The sequence below is a fragment of the Antennarius striatus genome, chromosome 23 (assembly GCF_040054535.1).
Source record: "Antennarius striatus isolate MH-2024 chromosome 23, ASM4005453v1, whole genome shotgun sequence".
Lineage (NCBI taxonomy): Eukaryota > Metazoa > Chordata > Actinopteri > Lophiiformes > Antennariidae > Antennarius > Antennarius striatus.
This window is the reverse complement of record NC_090798.1, coordinates 5,318,581-5,338,701: the sequence shown is the minus strand read 5'-3', so window position 1 is coordinate 5,338,701 and position 20,121 is coordinate 5,318,581. Positions and strand designations below refer to the sequence as shown.

The following is a 20,121-nucleotide window of genomic DNA, read 5'->3' as shown; positions in this document are numbered from 1 at the left end:
CCATCTGTGTTGTAAAATGAGTCACTAAGAATTCCCCAGTAGAATTTACAAAAGTACTTCAATCGCTCACATTTTTCAGTTTCGGTTCATTGCTGCTTTTGCCGTGTTGGAAGAACACCCGTAAGTAAAACACCAAATATGTGAAATTTTTAACCATTCTACCACTAAATTGTATACAAACATGATCCTTCAGAAACATCAGTGTTTAGTCTTGGATTATATGAACAACATAACATTGTTGGAAGTGTAGAAAATAACACACTGTATGAATTTACGATTTTAAAGTGATTGCTATATATTATCACTGATGATAACCGATTAATTACTTATGTTGAAATTTTCCTAAATATATGTCGATGATTCTACAGAGACTGTTTTATAGTTTCATTTCCGTCCAAAGGTACAACGGTCGACTCTGAAATATCCGATAGTTTTGAAGGCAGCGCCGAGTCGTGTTGTCCTACCAGGAAGTCAACCTGAAGGGACGGTAGGAGCCGCTTGAATACTGAATATGTTAGGATTAAACCTTATAAATTAGACGATATGACAAAAGAGAGAATATTACAAGAATAATGGTTTATTCGGTGTGGATTTGTTTTATATTTCGACGCATAAAGCAATGATTTAACACTGTGGTCTGGAGTTTGTTAAACTACCAATGAAGGTACTGTACTGTTGTGAATGAATTCTGCCATGTCAATACAAAATTATTACAAATATTCAACGTATAAACACATTAAATTCACTTTAAAAGCCCTCATGGGGTTTAATACGTGTTCGACAGCGCATTTAAAGATTGTGTATGTGCATGGATTTTAATTAGTTTGTAGTTTGATTTATTTGACAGTTTTTCTTCATGTATGAACTCCTTTCCTGTTCTGAAAAATGTCTGTAATGATGCAATCTGTTCTCAGCAGGGCTGCCCTCTCTCTTGTCATTGTATTTACACAACAAGAAGGAGAAGGCAAAAGACAAGAGTCGATCAGTTCAGTCCAGGCAGCATCCATAAACTCTGTTAATCAGAATGGATAGCAAACAAGTGGGAGATTTTCTGGAGGAGTGTCTCGGAGCTGTGGCTGGAGTTCATCCGTCCTACCAGCCCACTGAGGCAGAGAGGAAGAGCTACTGGAGCTGCAGAGGTCAGGCATAGGATGGTGCTGTCTGCTCCTGGTGCTCAAAGTTTGTGATGAAAAAGTTATACTATACAGTAATGAAGTTTATTTGTATAGCATGAACTATAACAACCACTGATGTTTTAAGTCTAAAAAAAAACACACAAAAAACACCAGAATACAATTTAAAAGCAGCAAGTGGATTAAAAAGAGCAGTGCAAATAGTGAATGCAGCATCATGATTAAAATATGTAGAAATATGTATCATCGTTTTTACAAAAAAAAAAATCCTTTCCATTTAAATTTGTCTTCAGTGGTGATTTAAAAGACGTGAGCGTCACTTCCTCTGGCGGGTTGATCCACAGCTGATGATCCTAAAAGCACTGGTTGAGGTTTAAAAAATGTGGAACAATGAACGGGTTCCTCTTTGAGGATGTCAGCTTGCATTCTGGTTGATTAAAGGGGGCAGAAGTTTGGATGTATTTTCATCTAATAAGTAAAATTTTAAATTAATGCTAAAATAAATGGGCAACCAGTGTAGCGTCATTAAAACTTTGGTTAATTTAGATGTTTTCTTTGTTTCTCATTTGAAGTCCAGCTGCCACCTTTTGTACAACTTGAAAAGTTGCAGAACAATTGTAATCCAGCTGTGATTAAACAAAAATATCAATATTCTCTACAAACGGTCATTGAATGCGACAGGCAGACTGAGACATAAGGGATTTCTTTTTGTTTCATTGGTGCTTGTAGCGACTTCCAAACCAATAAGTCGCTGAGAGGCTGACGACGGGGCCCTCCTTTGTCAGACGCGCTTCCAGGCAAAAATCACCACGATACATAAAAATACGTTTAATCCTTTATTAACAAAAAAATAATAATCAACTCATAAAAAACTGTTCACAAACTCATATAAGCGACTCACAAAGACGTATCAATAAAAACGTTGCGTGATGTGTTGCGTTTTGCGTGTTTGCGGCGGTCAACAAAAAATACGGCAACCCCGCTCACCCTCTCTCTCTCACCTCCACACAGGTGAGAAGATACCCTATTTAACCTATATTGACGTTCACGCCCACATCCACTTATTCCTTCAATGAGATCACAAAAAACAACAACATCACAAATAACAACAAATACAATATTCAAACCATCATCATATCATCTCATAATACAAAATACCTGTACATTCATTCATGGCTCCTACACTCCAGCCCCTAATTATTAGGATAACACATAATAATTACCCACATTCATATTATAGGAGGCATGAAACAGTTAAAAGCTTAATATCATTTAAGTCCATAACACATATCTTGTCTTCTGTCTTCTTTCTTCCTGTGTCAGAAGTAAAGGCAACAACCAGTCTGTCAAAAGAAGTTTTTAGCCATCAGTCTTTAGCAAGTCAGTCAAAATCAAAGTCAAACTGGGAGTCAAAGCATTCCAGTATTCAGCAGCTGCTCCTCATCCAGCTTCAGCCTCCTGTAGTAGACAGATCTTTGTTATTGGACGATCCAGACAACTGCTCTTTGTTTTAATCCGCACCTGACGCACAAATCCTCGTTTGTCTGGAAAGGTTTGAAGGACCTTTCCCATGACCCAGGAATTTCGAGGAGCCGTATTGTCCATAATGAGCACTATATCTCCAGGGACAATATTGCGCTTCACTCTGGTCCATCTCTGACGCTCCTGTAGTTGTGGCAAGTATTCTCTAACCCACCTTTTCCAGAATAAATCTGACATGTATTGCACCTGCTTCCATCGCCTGCGAGCATACACATCCGCCTCCTGGCAGTCTCCTGGTGGTAATGATGGTAAGGTTTTTAACAGCAACAGGTGATTGGGTGTCAATGCTTCCAGGTCGTTTGGATCTGTAGATGCTTTGGTAATCGGCCGGCTGTTGATTATGGATTCCACCTCACAAAGAACTGTGTGAAGTCCCTCTTCATCCAGATTTTGCACATTCAAAGTAGAATTCAGGACTTTCCTTACCGAACGGATTAGCCGCTCCCAAGATCCTCCGTGATGCGAACCAGCAGGGGGGTTAAAGGTCCATTTAATTCCTTTCTGGAGAAGTGCATTATTGATCTGAGACTGGTTCCACTGTTCAATAGCTGTTCTCAACTCACGCTCCGCTCCAATGAAATTTGTCCCATTGTCTGAGCGCAGTTCCTGAACTTGACCTCGTCTTGCTATAAAGCGTCTGAGTGCATTTATGAAGGAGTCGGTGTCCAGTGAAGTTGCCACTTCAATGTGAATTGCACGTATAGCCAGACAGGTAAAGATAACACCATATCTCTTCACAACACTCCTTCTGCTCTTCACCTCAAACGGTCCAAAATAGTCCACTCCAACATGAGTAAATGGTGGCTCATCTGGAGTTACTCTTTCAACAGGTAGATCTGCCATCTGCTGGAACAATGGCTGAGCGTTCAGTCTACGACAGATGACACACTTGGATAAAACGCTCCTTATAGCTGTACCAGCCCCAGTAATCCAGTACTTCTCCCGCAGTTTGGCTAGCATGTGGTTACGGCCGCCATGTCCCACCTCTTGGTGAATATGCCTCAGAAGCATGTCTGAGATATGGAAGTCCTTAGCCAGTATTAGGGGATGTTTAGCCTCCGTGGGCATAGATGATCTGCTCAACCGACCGCCAACTCTCAGAACACCATCTTCAACACGTGGGCAAAGTTTATAAATGTGGCTATGGCCCTTAACACTTTCGCCATTTTGCAGCCTGGAGAATTCTTCTGGAAACTTCTTCCTCTGGCAGAACCTGATGATCTCCAGTTCAGCCTTCTCCAGTTCCTCCACTGACAGACAACTTGGAACTATCTTCCTCTTGAAAGCATCCATATCTTCCTCTAAAGAACATCTTTGTTGTATCACATCCAAATTAGACTGTGAAAGTTCGGTGTTCAACTGTTTCTTCTTCTTGTAACAAGCCAAGAGCCAGTCCTTGAATCTCAACATCCAAGCCACGGATCTTTTCAGACCAGTCCAAGATGAAAAGTAAGTGATCATGCGAGTCACAGCATCACTCTCTTCTCTGGCCTGTACAGCATTCACAACAGCAGCTTTCTTGATCTCAGGGTCATCTGGTGGAAGCTGATGAACGTCCTCAGGATTAACAGGCCATATACACTCAGGTTGACAGAGAAAAGGCGGACCCAAAACCCATGTTAGATTCTTGAGGAATGCATCCACTTTCAAACCTCTAGAGGCTACATCGGCTGGGTTGCTTGCAGTGTCAACATACCTCCATTGAGAAGACCGTGAGACCTTGAGAATTTCTGAAACTCGGTTGGCAACAAAGACTTTGAACCTGGAAGTCTCATTCTTGATGTATTTTAGCACGGATGCACTGTCTGTCCAAAATACAGAATTGTGAAGTTCCATTTGCAACTCTCTCCTCCACAAGACATCAATGCGGCTTGCCATGGTGGCAGCAATGAGTTCCATACGAGGGATGGTAACCGACTTAAGTGGAGCTACCCTAGCCTTTCCCATGACAAAAGCACTGTGCACTTGTGAGCGTGTGCTATGCAACAGCAAGTAAGTCACTACTCCGTAGCCATCTTCACTTGCGTCACAGAAATGGTGCAGCTGTGCTGTAGTTGTTTCTCCAAAGTCTGGTGGTTTCAGGCATCTCATGATGTTAAAATTCTCTAGACGGCACAGTTCCTGCAGCCAAGTCATCCATCCATGAGCAACTGAGTCAGGTATGATGTCATCCCAGCCAAGTGATTTCCTGCACAGGTCCCTAAAAATTTTCTTGGCAAGCAACACAACAGGGCTCAGGATTCCAAGAGGATCGAAGATGGAGCTGACAGTTGAAAGAATTCCTCTCCTGGTGAGTGGTCTGTCCTTAATGATGATCTTGAACTTAAAACTGTCAGACTGGATGCACCATTCCACACCAAGCACTCTCTCCAACGGTAGCTGATCCTGATCCAGGTCCAATCCTTTCGTGTCCTTAGCTCTGTGACTTTCAGGTATTACAGTCATAACCTCACGTCTGTTGCTTATCCATTTCCTAAGCTGGAAACCACCCTTCGCACAGATGGAGACAAGGTCATGATAGAGAGATACAGCTTTGTCTTCTGAAGGCACAGACACCAGACAATCATCGACATAGAAGCAATGTAGGACCTTATCAATCACCTCTTGGCTGAACTGTTCTTTATTATCTTCTGCACATTTCCTGAGAGCAAAGTTGGCGCAGCTGGGAGATGAAGTCGCGCCAAAGAGATGCACCAACATCCTGAAATCTCTGAGTTCTTGATTTAAATCTCCATCAGGCCACCAGAGAAACCAAGAAATCGGCATCTTCAGCTGGCACCCGTACTTGGTGAAACATGGATTCAACATCTGCCAAGATTACCACTGGTTCCTTTCTGAATCTGGTCACCACCCCAATCAATGAACTCGTCAGATCTGGACCTTGTAGGAGCTGAGCATTAAGAGATGTTCCTTGGAAACTCGCTCCACAGTCAAAGACAACTCTTATCTTCTTCTTTGTTGGATGGTAAACGCCATGGTGGGGGATATACCAGACCTTGCCATTGCAGCATTCCAACTCCTCTTCAGGCACCTTTTCTGCATAACCTTTGGCAACCAGATCATTCATAAAGGCTGTGTAGTCTGAATAGAACGATGAGTCCTTCAAAAGCCTTTTCTTCAGGTACTTGGCACGTTGCTCCACAATTATTCTGTTATTTGGCATGTTGAGTTCCTCATTCCTTAACGGTAAGCCAATCTGGTAATGGCCATTCACTTGCTTTGCTGAGTTTGTAACCAAGTCCATAAACCTTTGATCCTCTCTTGACATTCCAGGTTGCTCATCCATACTGCATTCAGGGAAATCCATCTTGAACTGTTGCTGCCAAAGTTCATCCAAATTCACAACTGACACTCTGTTCACTGACAACTCTGGCTGCTCGCAATCCATTGCTTCCTCACGTTCTACCTTCAGAGGTCCATTCACAGTCCATCCCAGCATCGTCCTGATAGCATAGGGTCCTCCATTTACACTGTGAATGATTTGCAATGGTTCCAAGGCCTTAGGAACATTTGTTCCAATCAACAGTTCAATCTCCGCATCTATTTCAGGCAAACAAACTTGTTTTAAATGAGGCCATCCCTGAAGATCCCTCGGTCTTGGAATGTTCCCACTGTGGACAGGCATACGCTCCTGTGTGAAAGTTTTGGGCAGTTCACAGAAATTATCATACTTTAAGCCAGAAACTTCCAATCCCGACACGATATGGCTGCTCACCACCTTTTCTTGGCCCATCGTCCGCAAAAGAATACGTGTCTTCTTTCCTCTGAGGCCAAGCTTGTGCATCAGCGCCTCTGTGCAGAATACTGCTGTACTTCCTTGATCTAAAAAGGCATATGTGGTAACAGTTTTGCTGCCCTTTTTTGACTTAATTTGTACAGGTACTATAGGAAGTTTACAATCATGATCACCAGCCCCAGTTAGACCACTTGACACTAGGGTGCGGTCCACTGTTATCTCTGATTTCTCCTTTTCTTGTTCAGAGTCCTTTGCTTTTTCCTTTGGAGTGATATGAAGAATAGTTGGATGTAGGAGACCACACTTTGCACAAGAAATACGTTTTCTGCAATCTTTGCTGACGTGTCCTGTACACAGACAGCCAAAGCAGACACCTTTTTCTCGTAAGAAGCCTATCTTCTCTTTGTGGGTTCTTCTCTCCAACTGAGGACACAAATCCAATGTGTGTCCGCCTTCACAACAAAGACACATCCTCCTTGAAGCTTGAAGCTGTTCCTTCTCTTTGGTTCTGGGTTGAGTTTTGATTCCTACTGGAGCTACAGTGGTGGCAAAGCTTGTTCCTTTCATCCCAGTGCGTGGCTGTTGCTTGAGTTTGTTCATACCTTTATTTAATGTTGCTGAGGGAACATCCTGGATATTTCCAAACACTGGGTCAGTTAAGATTTTTACTTGTCTCTCAATAAAATTGGTGATGTCACTAAATGTAGGTCTCTGATTGCGCCTCTCTTGCAACTCACAGGCTACAGTTCTCCACTTGTCTCTGAATTTGTAAGGCAACTTCTTTATAATGGCGAGCATGTTGGCAGGTAGATCTAGCTCATTCAAGTATTCCACCCCTTCCATGGCATTCGAGCAACTTCTGAGGAAAAGACTGTAGTCTTGGAGAGCCTTTACGTCCTCTGTTTTGATGGAAGGCCAAGACAGAGCCCTTTCCATATATGCAGAAGCTACTTTCTGCTCATTTCCAAAATGCTCCCTTAGTAGAGCTTTAGCCTTAAAGTAGCCTCTTTCTGGGTTCAAGTGCTGGCAGCTTGTAACTAGTTGCTTAGGATGTCCTCTAGTGTACTGCTCCAAGAAATAGAGTCTGTCGCTGTAGTTTTCAGTGTTTCTTTCCACACCATTCTCAAAAGCTTTAAAAAATGCATGATATTTCAATGGATCACCATCAAAAATTGGGATCTCTCTCTTTGGTAACGATGAGAGGCATTGCTGCTGTATCAGAAGGGTAGTTATTTCATTTTGCTTTCTCATAATTCCCAGCATATTGTTTTGATCCTCATTTTGTGATCTAAATCCAGCATTCCATACATCTCCATTTTGAGTTTGGGTGTTCTCATTAGCACTGTAATTCACTGAATATTGTTTTGGTTGGTTAAGTGACACAGGCTCAGAATGGATGAAGTGAGGTGCAGTTTTCTCCTTAGGCTTTGCTCCTTGGTCCACATAATCATGTTTAATTTCCTTTTGGTTCAGTGACATTTGTGGAATAAAAGAATTTGCATTAGCATTGAGAGCCTTTTGGTTTGATTTTCCCTTTTCCAGGTAAGAGTTCATTCCATCAGAATGCTTCGATAAGGAACTCTTTCCACTTCGAATGCTCTGAGATCGTAAAACGTTTAACTTAGCCATGTGCGCTGCAATATCTTCATCCAATTTAAGCTGCTCTTTCTTTCTCCTCAGACGTTCCTCTTGTTCTTCCAGCTCCTGTTTGTTCTTAAGAAGTTTCTGTCTTGCCATTAAAGCTGCCAAGTCAGCCTCAGCCTTAAGACGTGTAGAAGAAGCAGAAGAAACAGTTGACTTTCTTCTAGTAGAGGAGTTTTTGCTTCCCACATTTGATATACTGTCACTTGGTTGTACATTGTCTTGAATGTCCTCTGTCATGAATATGGACACAGCCTGAGTTGGTGTTTGATGTTCATCCTCTGTTGGATATGGAAACACTCCTTCTCTAATTACAACAGGATCCGAATGTCCAAAGTTGGTATTTTGTTGTGGTTCTTCAGATTCACTTAGCCACTTTTTAACCTCTTCTTCAAATGTGTTACTGTATTCCATGATGCTGGCAAACCATTCGTTTTGTTTGCTTCGTTCATCCTCAGGCAGCAGAGGAATCAACACATTATGTGATGTGATAGCATTTTCACAAAGTTGAATTAAATTCTCAAGATGAGGTTGAACATGTGAAACATTTTCCCTGCTTTTCATAAGTGCTTTCATTTCAGGTATGAGCCCTTTTATTTTATTCACGGTGATTTTGCGTTCATGCTGAAGTTTTTCAATTTTATTTGCCCAGGCCTTGGCTGTGAGTTTAGTTTCTCTTTTGCCACACTCCATTTCAACACCAGCATTCGTTTTACTCATTTTTCATAAGTTTCACTTTGACCTTTTTTTTTCAGTTTGTACCTTTTCGATTTTTATTTATTTTATTTTATTCAATATATTTTTTGCGCATTTAAACCACATTCACAGACGAAAAAAGGGGTTCATGCAGTAATCATCATCCCACACAGCAGCAGCGCAGCAGCAACGTCAGAGCGACAGAACGGAGGTTCATACATTCATTGCATGGAGATAAGTTTGGCATCAGAATGAACAACGACAATAACACTGATGCGATGAAACATTAAGTCACCAACACGCCATCGTTCCCAATGAACAAACGGCAGTCAATATGGAAGCCGCATTCCTTCCATCAATATTCAGCCTCATGCGTGCATCTACAGGTGTGGCTCACCTGGCTGTAGTTCACTTTGCCAGCGGCTCCCAATCTGTTCAACAACCAGCTCCTACCTCCGTAGTTTATCTCCGAAGATGTGGTTTTTTTTTATTCGATCCACTTCCTCCTTTTTCACTCTTGATCCTTTGATCCGTTGCGCTGTCAGATGATGTTTCCTTTCAATGCTTGCCTTTTTTGTTGACAAAAATGTAGCGACTTCCAAACCAATAAGTCGCTGAGAGGCTGACGACGGGGCCCTCCTTTGTCAGACGCGCTTCCAGGCAAAAATCACCACGATACATAAAAATACGTTTAATCCTTTATTAACAAAAAAATAATAATCAACTCATAAAAAACTGTTCACAAACTCATATAAGCGACTCACAAAGACGTATCAATAAAAACGTTGCGTGATGTGTTGCGTTTTGCGTGTTTGCGGCGGTCAACAAAAAATACGGCAACCCCGCTCACCCTCTCTCTCTCACCTCCACACAGGTGAGAAGATACCCTATTTAACCTATATTGACGTTCACGCCCACATCCACTTATTCCTTCAATGAGATCACAAAAAACAACAACATCACAAATAACAACAAATACAATATTCAAACCATCATCATATCATCTCATAATACAAAATACCTGTACATTCATTCATGGCTCCTACAGTGCTTTCCAGGACCAATGTTCAGGATAACCCAGTTCCCACAAAGACCAGCAACATGTTTTTTTTCTTTTCCCAAGAGGGACAGAAAAGCGGAACGGTGCCGTTTTTCTTTGAAGGGAATGGTTGGTGACAAATAAAAGAGGCACCAGCACATAAATGACTCATTACGCACTAATGGTGAACGAGTTACAAACCCTGATGACAGTTAAATCTGTTGCTTCATCACATGCTGTCTGCTGGAAAGACGCCCAGAGGGGAGGTTACCTTGTTAGGCCACCCAAGAGGACATTTTATCATGTTCAATCTACCATAGAGGCATCCAGAAGGTTACTTTAACTTTCTCTTTTACGACTAATCTCTGGAAACACAAATACAGAAACAATTGCTGTGTAAATATGCTCAAACAAATTATATCACAAAGGCATTCTGCATGCGGGAAATTAGTTCCATAGTATATTACATACTGTATTTGTATATATACAGTACATATTTGATACAATTATACAGTTATGATGAAAACAGAATGAGGAATTTTATTTCCTATTTCTGTCAGTTTTAAACTCTATTTGTCTCCAAAAATCCAACACACTGGATATTAAAGTAAAGGTTTAACTAAAAGATATAAAAGATGTCATTCCCATTTTATTTTGACTTGGACTCATGAATTTCCTCTTATTCCCTACAGACTTGTTGTGTGATGAGCTGGCCTCTCTCCTGCAGGAGGCAGTGGACATGAAGTGGCCTTTTGCACCGGAAAAATGGCAGTATAAGCAGTCCGTCAGTGCCACTGACAAGACCAACCTGAGTGACCTCATCAGCAAGAATCTACCTCAGCTACTGGTGACAATCACCCAGATGATTAATGGTGTCCTTCCCGTTCTGAGCACATAATTCACCACATCTCACCACAATGTCTTGTCAGGCTTGTCTAAAGGCTTCCATCAAAGCTCACGAGACGAGCTCGGCGCTGGCCGTGGTCTTCTTACTTGACCGCTTCCTCTACTGGACAGACGACTCCAGTCGACTACTGAAGATCACCAAGTTGCTCCACAGGCTTAATCCTGACAGCCCTGTTGCCCCCCAACTGGTAATACGACAAGCTAGAGTCTACCTCAACGCCGGTACGCTGTGGTGCATGGTGGGGTTTTAAGTGCTTTTTATTTGTTTCACTATATGCATATATAAAGGAGCATCTTTCTTGCAGGCAAATTACAGAAAGCAGAATACATCCTGAGCAGCCTCATCAACTATAGTGGTGCCACAGGTAAGTCTCTTACTATAATTCCATGAGCATGTTCTATAAAATTACATAGCAATAAAAAGCTAATGAGTGTTTTCTTATGCAGGTTGTTGGGTGTACTACTCTGAAAGTGACAGAGCGCTTGTGCAGGCTGTTAGTATTCAAGTGCGTGGAATGATTTTGCAAAAGCTCGGTGAGATCTTTTTCTTGACTGACCATTACTCCAGTGATCAGTTGGTATTACAATTACTTTATGCTTTGTTTCAGGCCTGTGGCTAGAGGCTGCAGAGTTGATCTGGGCATCTCTAATTGGTTACTATGCTCTTCCTCAACCTGACAAGAAGGTAACCTTGACAACCATAGTATAGTCATCTGGGTTGCCACTTTTGCTTTTTAGCATGCAGTCTCTGTAATGATTCTGGATGTGTCTGTTTTATAGGGCATTGGAACCTCCCTTGGCTTATTGGCTAACATATTGGTGTCTATGAATGATGAGGACTTCCACGCCTTCAGAACTAATCCAGACATTGATTTGGTAAGACCGACTAAATAACGTTGTTTTGTAAATCATTGGCGTTGTAAATGTTTCTCTCTGTTTGGTGTAGTCTTTACTTCGGGACAGGAGTCATCGTCTGCTTTCAGCAGCCCAGGCAGCAAAGATGGCAGTGATATACAGCCAGTACACGTCACTCTATGTGTTGACTAATGTGGTAAGTTATTCTATTAGAAAAGCATTTCATCCATAAATGAAACATTTTTCCATCTACTCATCCTCATGACAATAGGAAGGTCATAACACATTTTTGGAGCTTCACAGCAAAACAACATTCTCCTAACAAAGTAAGATAAAGACGTGGTTTAAAGCATAAAACTACTGTACATAAACTGACTATGCAACTGGAAGAGCTCTAGAAAGCCAGAGATCATAATTGCAGAAATTATAAGTTCTCATGGACAACTTTATCTAATTTACCATCAGCATGGTGGCGAGTAGAGAATGACATTCAGCATTAGAACGGCTTCTCAACAAATTGTTTAAAATCTGGCATTGTGTGCCTACACTCAAACAAAATCATCATGTTTAATTCTTAAAAGCATGACCTTTGGACAGCTGAGAGTAGCGCTGTTGCATTACGGCACATGTGTCAACGTCAAGGCCCGGGGGCCAAATGTGGCCCGCCACATAATTTTATGAGGCCCGTGAGAGCATAAAAGGTCAGAGTCTAAAAATAAATAGGTCAAAAGTGTGCTTGGAGCAAAAACCATATTTCCAAAAATGCAGTAATTAAACTCATTTTAACTTTGAAAAAAGATTTTGAACAAAGTAAATGTCCTAACTTGTGTTTGATGTTATTTTTCTTTATTTATTTTTATTTATCCTTGATTGATGGAGTTATGTGGGTTTCATAACCGAACAAATTAAAAGGATCTATGTTATAACAGAGTAACATGCAAACATATTTTTTCTGTATAACTGTCATGTTTGTAACTTGAAAAAGTAATAAATTTAGAGTTATTTAACCTTAAGGAGTAGTTCCTTACGTTACATTTAGTTCACACTCGAACCAGAATAAGTGGTTAAAAAAATTGATGACTGCATAAAATCTAAAATATGAATGTAAAATTAATGTGAAAATATAGTGCTGTATTTCTGATCTAATTATTCTTTATAACTCTTTATGACCTTTTCTTCAGGTAACGCAGGGGACCTGCTTGTTGTCGTACAGTTTCTCAATGGAATGTCCTGCCTCTCAAAGGACGGCTTACCTCCTGCAGGCTAAAGAGGCATTTTCAATTGGCCTACTTACCAAAGCAGAGGGCGAGCTGGTAACCAGCAAACAGGAGCTTCACACCTTCCTCAAGGCAGCCTATTCGCTGACTGTTGTTCACAAGTGGCTTGGCACTGGTCAGGACGTTGTAGACCAGGCAACCCAAGCTTGCCAGAAGGCATTGTCAATTTTCTATGAATATGATGCAGATACCAAAAACAAAGATAACCTCTGTGCTGAGATCATGCGTCTGGTCACTCAGGTCAAGCTGATGTTGCGAGTGGAGCCTTTCTTTAAGTCAGACAAGGGGTCTTATATCCCTGATAACTACAGAAATATCAAGGACATATCAGTAAATTTCACTTTGGAAAGTTTTGCAAAGGTGATGCAGAGATTCCAAAAGTATCATGCGTCGCTGTGCAAGACAAACAGCACAAAGTGTAAGCAGACAAAGGATGAAATAGATGGGGCAAGGCTGTGTATAACATCAGTGGGAACAACCATTGAAACACTTGACACAGAATGTAGCAATGATTCCAGTAAAGTGGTAAAAAATGCAGCCAGAGCTGAGGAGCTGGGACCAGATCAAAAGAGCTCAGGTTCGTTTGCCAGAAAGTCTGATCTGGAAACAACTCTAGGAAGCACAGATAGCCTGGGTTCATCATGGCAGAACTTCTCTTTTAGTAGTTCAGGATCACCAAGGCCTGGCAGCAGTGCCGATGCAGGAAATTTCGCCATTAGACAGGAAGTAAGCAGCCAGAGCTGTCTCACAACTGAGGTTGAGGATCAGAACTTACAGGGTTTTAACTCAGGTGTCAGTTCCCTGAGATATGCGATACCTGACGCTTCTTTTTCAAATACAAATAGTGATTCTGAGAAATTTGATCTGATACAAGCTGGTGTAGAAACCCTGGGCACCGAGGAGGATTGGTTGACCGAAGTTGGAGTTCCGCTCAAACCATCAGGAGCGAACCTAGCACCACAATCCCTATCGCAACTAACTCTCAGAACAACCTCCAGCTCTCTCAGTGAGAGTTTCAGCTCTCAGTCATCATGGGAGAAACTATTAGTTGACTCGAGCTCCCCTACAGACAGAAACCCTCGATCAAAAAGCCAGTCAAAAGCAGGAAGTGTCCAAAGCAGCAAGTCATCAGAATCTGATGGAAGCTTCTTTCTTTTGGAAACCCTTGATTCAGAGACTGATGTTTCTGCTCATGAAAACAAAGCATCTGGGTTGCAATTGACACAATCTCTGAAGAGTCTTCATTTTGATTCCACTGAAGCCTTAGCAAACCCACAGCCAAACCTTTCCCATTCAGATCCAGAACAGTGTGCTCCTACTGAAACCTCCACAGAGAGTTCATTTGAGATGTTGGAAGAGAACCAAAGCGAAGTCTGTGCTACTGAAACGGCGCATGTTTCCCAGAGGAGGAACCCCCTGTGCTACACCTGCTTAAAGCACCTCACTGAAGCTGCTGCTGTCCCCGAGAGACAGTATTTGTTGTCACAGCAGGATTACCAGGCTCTGCTGGCTGGAGTTTGTAACGACTGTCTGCTAAAGAGATTACACAGCGATAAGATGCAATTCAAACTCAAGAAGCACAGAACTGCTTATAGTAAGTTACCATTAATGTAGAACTTTGGCTTCATTGTAAGTGCGTCTTTTCAGTCAGGAAACAATGTCATTTCTCAGTTTTAATATTTCAGACGTATTTCAGAGCTTTTTTTAATTAAATACGGGGTTTCAGGGTTTAATGAATCATTTCATTGTGTTTATTACGTTTTACACTTCCAACTTCTCAGATAAACAAGGTTGTATTTTAACATGACAAACATGCACTGTAACACTTAAGATTATATTGCATGTTCCTATTAGATGTCTGTGTAGGTTCTCAGTTCCTACATGTGTAACATTTCCTCAATGTAGTGTAAGAAGTCTGAAAGCTAATGTTATTTCTGATTATTAAATGTTTCCTAGAGATATGTCCATCTAGATTATCATCTATCATCAGATCAATCAAATAATGAAATAGCGCAGAACATTTTGTGCTTCCCACCACCAGTGTGTGAAAAAGAACAGCCATTTCAAAATTATCGCATCAAATATATCCTACTATAATCACGATTATATGTAGCTGTTAATAAAACACCATTGTGTGAAACACTAATTCTATTAATGTGATCATACTAGGTGCTCTTCATTTAAAGTTCTCCAAAGCCACAGGGCTGTGGACAGCCAGGGAGACTTGTGTTTACATTGGAGAGCCAATGGGGGAGCAGGGCAAGCAAAGAAGAGCAATCTGGGTAACGTTTTTACACCAAGAAGAAAGGTTAAGCAGGTATTTGAATATAGATTCTAGGCATAATGAACAGAGTGACTTTTAGCCACACTGTAACTGTATATTTATGTCCTCAGTTATGTGGGGAAAGATTACCTGAAGCCAAGAGGGATCCAGTTTCACCTGAAAGATGTGGAGAGACAGATGACGGCCCAGTACTACGTGACTGAATTCAATAAGAGTCTTTATGACAAGGAAGTCATGGCTCAGATCTTCTTCATCCCCTCAGAAGCTCTACTGGTGAGGCTGAACATTAAATAGATCAACCAGAGATAGCAGATGCTGCATGAAAATCTTTCATAAATACTACTTAAGTAGGACACAGGTAGAAGGTTGCTGGATAGCCTGCAGCCTTCCTGGAATAATTTTGGTTTAAGTTCATATTTGTTCCCCAGTACACACTCCATTTATTGGTTTACAGCCAGAAATAAACTCAGATTAGCTATGGAGCCAGTAATTGAGAGTTTAACTTGAACTCATGGGAAGTTATTAAATGAGTGTAATACAGACTATTTTTCATATTTGGATAGTTCTCTCTGTTCAGTGAATAATTTCCAAAACCAATTTCACAGTTTAACTCAAAGTGCTTATATACACAATGTAGTTGGAGCAGAAAAAGAAGAATGCATTACCTTACTCTCTCAATAATATTGTAATGTTCTGTTAACTTTCTCATAAATCAACCAAAATTTGAACAACTATTGAAGTCGTTGTCTGGAGAACTTCACAGTTAAACTCCCTGTACTGAAATAGAGATTTGTGTCAATGCAGTATGTTCTTTTATCATTTCATTGCACTATAAACAGCTTCTCTAGATTATTAGTTCATAATCTATTTCTAGCTTCACACATGACTAATGATGTGTCTTAATCAACACTCTCTCATCTTATTGTTCTTCCTATTTAATACATAGTCTGTATTCATCCTATAATTATTGTCACAAGCCTGTATGCTGTGTTTGAAAATACATTAATGACGTCCACACTAAAAAGTCTTTATTTCTTATTTCCTATTTTCTTTATGTGTTACTAGATACTGAATGGAGATGACGTAGTTGGATGTGTAACAGTAGAGCCCTACATGCTGGGAGACTTTGTCAAACTGACCAACAACACTGGGAAAAAAGACAAGAGCTTCCACGCCACGGAGTACGGCCTTGCCTTTGGACACTTCACCTACCTGTTCTCCGACTGCCAGGAAGTTGTTGTAGACCTACAAGGTGTGTCCGTGCAACTGATTACTGATGGTTTTCCACAGACTGAAGGAAAATTATTTTTAAGTTTGTCCTTTTTTGTAACTCTTAACATCATCCTTTACTTCACAGGCTGGGTGACTGCCAACGGCAAAGGACTGACCTACCTCACTGACCCCCAGATCCACTCCATCAAGACTCCCAAAGGCCCCTCAAACTTTGCTGCCAGAGGCCTGAATTACTTTCTGGAAGAGCAGCACGGACCAGAGTGCAATGACATTTGCCATCTGCTCAGTCTCCCTCCCTTGGTCAGAGATATGCAGCCTCAGAAGCCTTGAGGAGATCCTGATGTTGAGTTTAGTCCACATTAAGAGTCAAAGTCATATATTTGCAGTTATAAATTATTAGTAATGTGTTCTTTAAGCAAATTTCTAAATAAAAAAAAAAACACACAAAGAAAAACTAGCCCAAATGCTTCTAATGCAACTAATGCACTGGGGTTTTTGTTTTGCTTCACTTGACTGAAAGAGTACAGTGTTTACAAAAGGTCAATGCAAGAGAATGGCATGCAGACGCCTCACAATTCTGAGTAGAATTAACAACATGCCAGTGGAGGTTGTGGGAGAGGCAGAAGTGGACATGATAAAATACCCCCAAAGTAAAATTACGGCTATTAACTGTTTAAACATTTAGAGACACTTCGAGGTGATCTAGTTAAAAGCGGTTTAATGGAACTGCATCAGATTTTGTCTGCTGGAATGGAGTCCAAGAGGGCACTGCATCACTTAGCCTGAACACTAGAGCACTTTATCTTGATGTACTATACTACCAGGGTGTTGAAGAGGAAGATGCTGAACCCCTATCTCCAGAAAAAAAAAGGAAGGAAATACAATTATTTCTTTAGGTATTTTGGTTTTATTTAGTTTTATTTAGGGATTTTAGTTTCAGTTAGAAAATCACTGTCATGATGAAGGTCCGCACTTGTTGTTGGCTGATAGTTCTGTGGTCACGATGCCATCCTCATGTGTTTATGCTCTAACTCTTAATATTTATTCTGTGATTCTGTGTAATCACAACCAATGGTAACGGTTTAACTAGTATAAGTTCGTAATTTATTGGGTGCCTTGATCACAGTGTGATTGTAGCTGATTTTTTTTCCATGGTGACTGAAAGGAACAGTGAAGAGCTTGTCAGGTACAGTTAATGTGAAACTTCACTGAACTTCTGATGAAGTCGGTTCCTGAACTCCTGCATTATCTTGTTAGATGCAAAATAAAAAGAATTGTCAGTTTTGAATTTGCATGTGTGGCATTGCAGTGAGGAGCACCTAAAAGCCTATAATTTTCTCACAAACCTACAGTGTGCCTTGTAATCCGATGCGCCTTACATATATGAAATAAATTATAAAATAAACAATTCATTAAAGGTACATCTTATAGTCCAGTGCGCCTTATAGTGTGGAAAATACTGTAATTTAGAACCGATTCTTTTCATCTCCACACAAAGAACAAGTTGTCAGCCACAAAAACTGGAACCAGACACAGCTGTGGCATCCTAGGAAGAACATTTTTAAGCTAATTAGCATCTGGTATACAAAGTTTGGACTTCCAAAATTAAGGGCTGGAAAATAATGTATGACCAGAATACAACAACAATTATTATCGTCAAAAGTCCAACAACTGTTTTCTTGCCTACAGCAAACATATGGACCAAACAGTGTCCATCAAAAAATCAGTTACATGCTATTTTAATTTATTTATTAAATTTACTCAAGAAATATCAATTGATGGCATTTGAGTATTTTAAAATGAGAATGAGTTCTTCATTTTTATTGGGGATGTCTCTAGACTGTTTCCAGATCAGATCTGTATCCACTACATGATTTAAAGAAAATATTTACAGGTCCGACTGTTATTATACAAAAGATACCTCTTAAATGGTTGACATGGAATACTTCAGCTGACATAGAGGTTATGGATTAACATATATCATCATCATGATCTTTAAGCTATTTTAAATTCTTGGGTAAGCATGGAAAAAATAAATAACAACGATGTAGTATTTCTTGCTACCAGCAGATGGTGCTGCAACGCCTGATGTTTGTCAATGAACGTCTTCCTGATCCAACCTGTCAAATCTGGTGAAGAGTGGATCAGTGACATTCATAAATTGTTCCTTTTTCATGGTGAATGTAGAAATGCTAGAGTGCTTAAAACCTTTGATAAATATTCACCACTAACTTATTTTTACGTTATTGACCAAATTCAAGTTGATTGGACAAAAATAAATGTAAATCACTCTGTTTCAAAGTGGGAAAGAACTGACCATAAATTCCTCTTTAAACGCTCTGTATTTTCTGCCTTCTGATTTTTATTTTTTTTAAAAGATCACTTCTCCTTATAACGATTATTTCCTCATACTGGTTGTGGCTATTTTGTTTTTCTTAACCATAAAATGTTTTTCACAATTGTAAAAATTCCTCTGGAAGCAACAAGTCTGATAATTAACATCACATCACAGGGGCCTCTGTCCAATCGACACGGCAATGATTTCACTTCTCTTTGGATTAAATTTGGGAGATGTTGTCTTAAATGCTAACTGGTGTAAATACAAGTGTTGTTTATGGGCTGGTTTTGAAAGAAGCTGTAAGTAGAAGGTCAAAAATCAGTTATAGACAAATAAAAATAATCAACAGCAACAAAATAACTGGACATAAATATGTAAATGTAAATTAAACTAAATTTCCTCAAAGGGACACATAGACAGATAAATTTGATTAGAAAGAATTACCAGGCAAACACGATTTACAGATGGGTGACTACAAGATATATCAAATATCATTTCAATTTCCTGCTGAAATAAATCAAAAGGCGTGTTTCAGATGTAAAGTCCCCTCATTGTGTAAAAGGGTTGTGTAACATGATGGGGGTGTGGTTCATTTGAGGCCAGCGAATGCAACACAGTGGAGATACAGCACTGTGGATTCTAAAGGTCTTCTGTGACCATGTACAGTAAAGCAGCTAAATCTGAAGTCACATACCTGTTGCTCACCCTGAAGTCCATTAACCTTGTTGGTATTTGCCAGTAACAAACATTTGTTCAATATTCCATGTTATGCAACTGTATAGTAAGATAAAGTGTTGTTATTAATGCATGAGGTGTTGCATTCACTGATAGTAATAAAGGACAAAGTATTGCCCCCTTTAAAATACACCAACTGCATGATTACAAGTTCAATATTGGAAACTTCAGTTCCAAGATCAAGTGTAAGTATTGGATAACAAGGTGAAAATCTGTTAAGATCAATACAATCTGGGTGTAAAAATGTTTCAGTGGAAAGACTTTGAACAACTTTCAATATAGTATAAACAAAGAGGAAATTAAAAAATTATTTTTAGAATCAAGTTGAGCAAGTGGTTTTAATTTATGTCAAATTTCCTCCTTCCAGTTGATTTTGTGTGTGTATGTGCGTGTGCGTGTGTGTGTATGCATCAATGATCAGCGGTCGATCAATAATTAATGCGCGGATGTTTGTCACAGTCACAGGTCTCTATCACATGACAGTGATGTCATCCTTACTTCAGGTTCAACCAAAGTCTGTTTCAGGCTTTCCAATCCTCAACCTGAGGTAAACAGTAACAACATTCTTCAACCCTTACCCACTGTGGACAAACCTCCAGCCTCAGATCTTGAATGAATGACGAAAACATTTCACTGATCTCATTGTTTGGTGCATTTTTTTGTCATTTTTGTCTCATTACACTCCTCCATCGAATCATCTCCTCTC

The 20,121-nt window shown here is 40.2% G+C and overlaps 1 protein-coding gene across 2 annotated transcripts; it reads left to right on the top strand.

The window, feature by feature from the left end:
- The first annotated feature begins 402 nt into the window (after nucleotides 1-402).
- alpk1 (alpha-kinase 1) lies at nucleotides 403-17,686 on the top strand. 2 transcript variants are annotated; one of them, XM_068308799.1, is made up of 14 exons: nucleotides 403-487; nucleotides 918-1,139; nucleotides 10,480-10,634; nucleotides 10,717-10,915; nucleotides 10,999-11,058; nucleotides 11,141-11,227; nucleotides 11,302-11,378; nucleotides 11,474-11,569; nucleotides 11,640-11,744; nucleotides 12,730-14,419; nucleotides 14,995-15,142; nucleotides 15,220-15,382; nucleotides 16,175-16,361; nucleotides 16,467-17,686. In XM_068308799.1, exons 2-14 carry the CDS (start codon nucleotides 1,025-1,027, stop codon nucleotides 16,670-16,672), a joined length of 3,288 nt encoding a protein of 1,095 aa, XP_068164900.1. In that variant the 5' UTR covers nucleotides 403-487; nucleotides 918-1,024; the 3' UTR covers nucleotides 16,673-17,686. The 2 variants fall into 2 exon arrangements, with proteins under 2 accessions (XP_068164900.1, XP_068164899.1); XM_068308798.1 differs by having other exon boundaries at nucleotides 461-664.
- The last annotated feature ends 2,435 nt before the right edge of the window (nucleotides 17,687-20,121 follow it).

Coding starts and splice junctions, on each gene's coding strand:
- alpk1 (XM_068308799.1), top strand. CDS start 1,025: ATGGATAGCAAACAAGTGGGAGATTTTCTGGAGGAGTGTCTCGGAGCT. Junction 10,916..10,998: donor TAGAGTCTACCTCAACGCCG/GTACGCTGTGGT, acceptor TCTTTCTTGCAG/GCAAATTACAGAAAGCAGAA. Junction 15,143..15,219: donor CAAGAAGAAAGGTTAAGCAG/GTATTTGAATAT, acceptor TTATGTCCTCAG/TTATGTGGGGAAAGATTACC.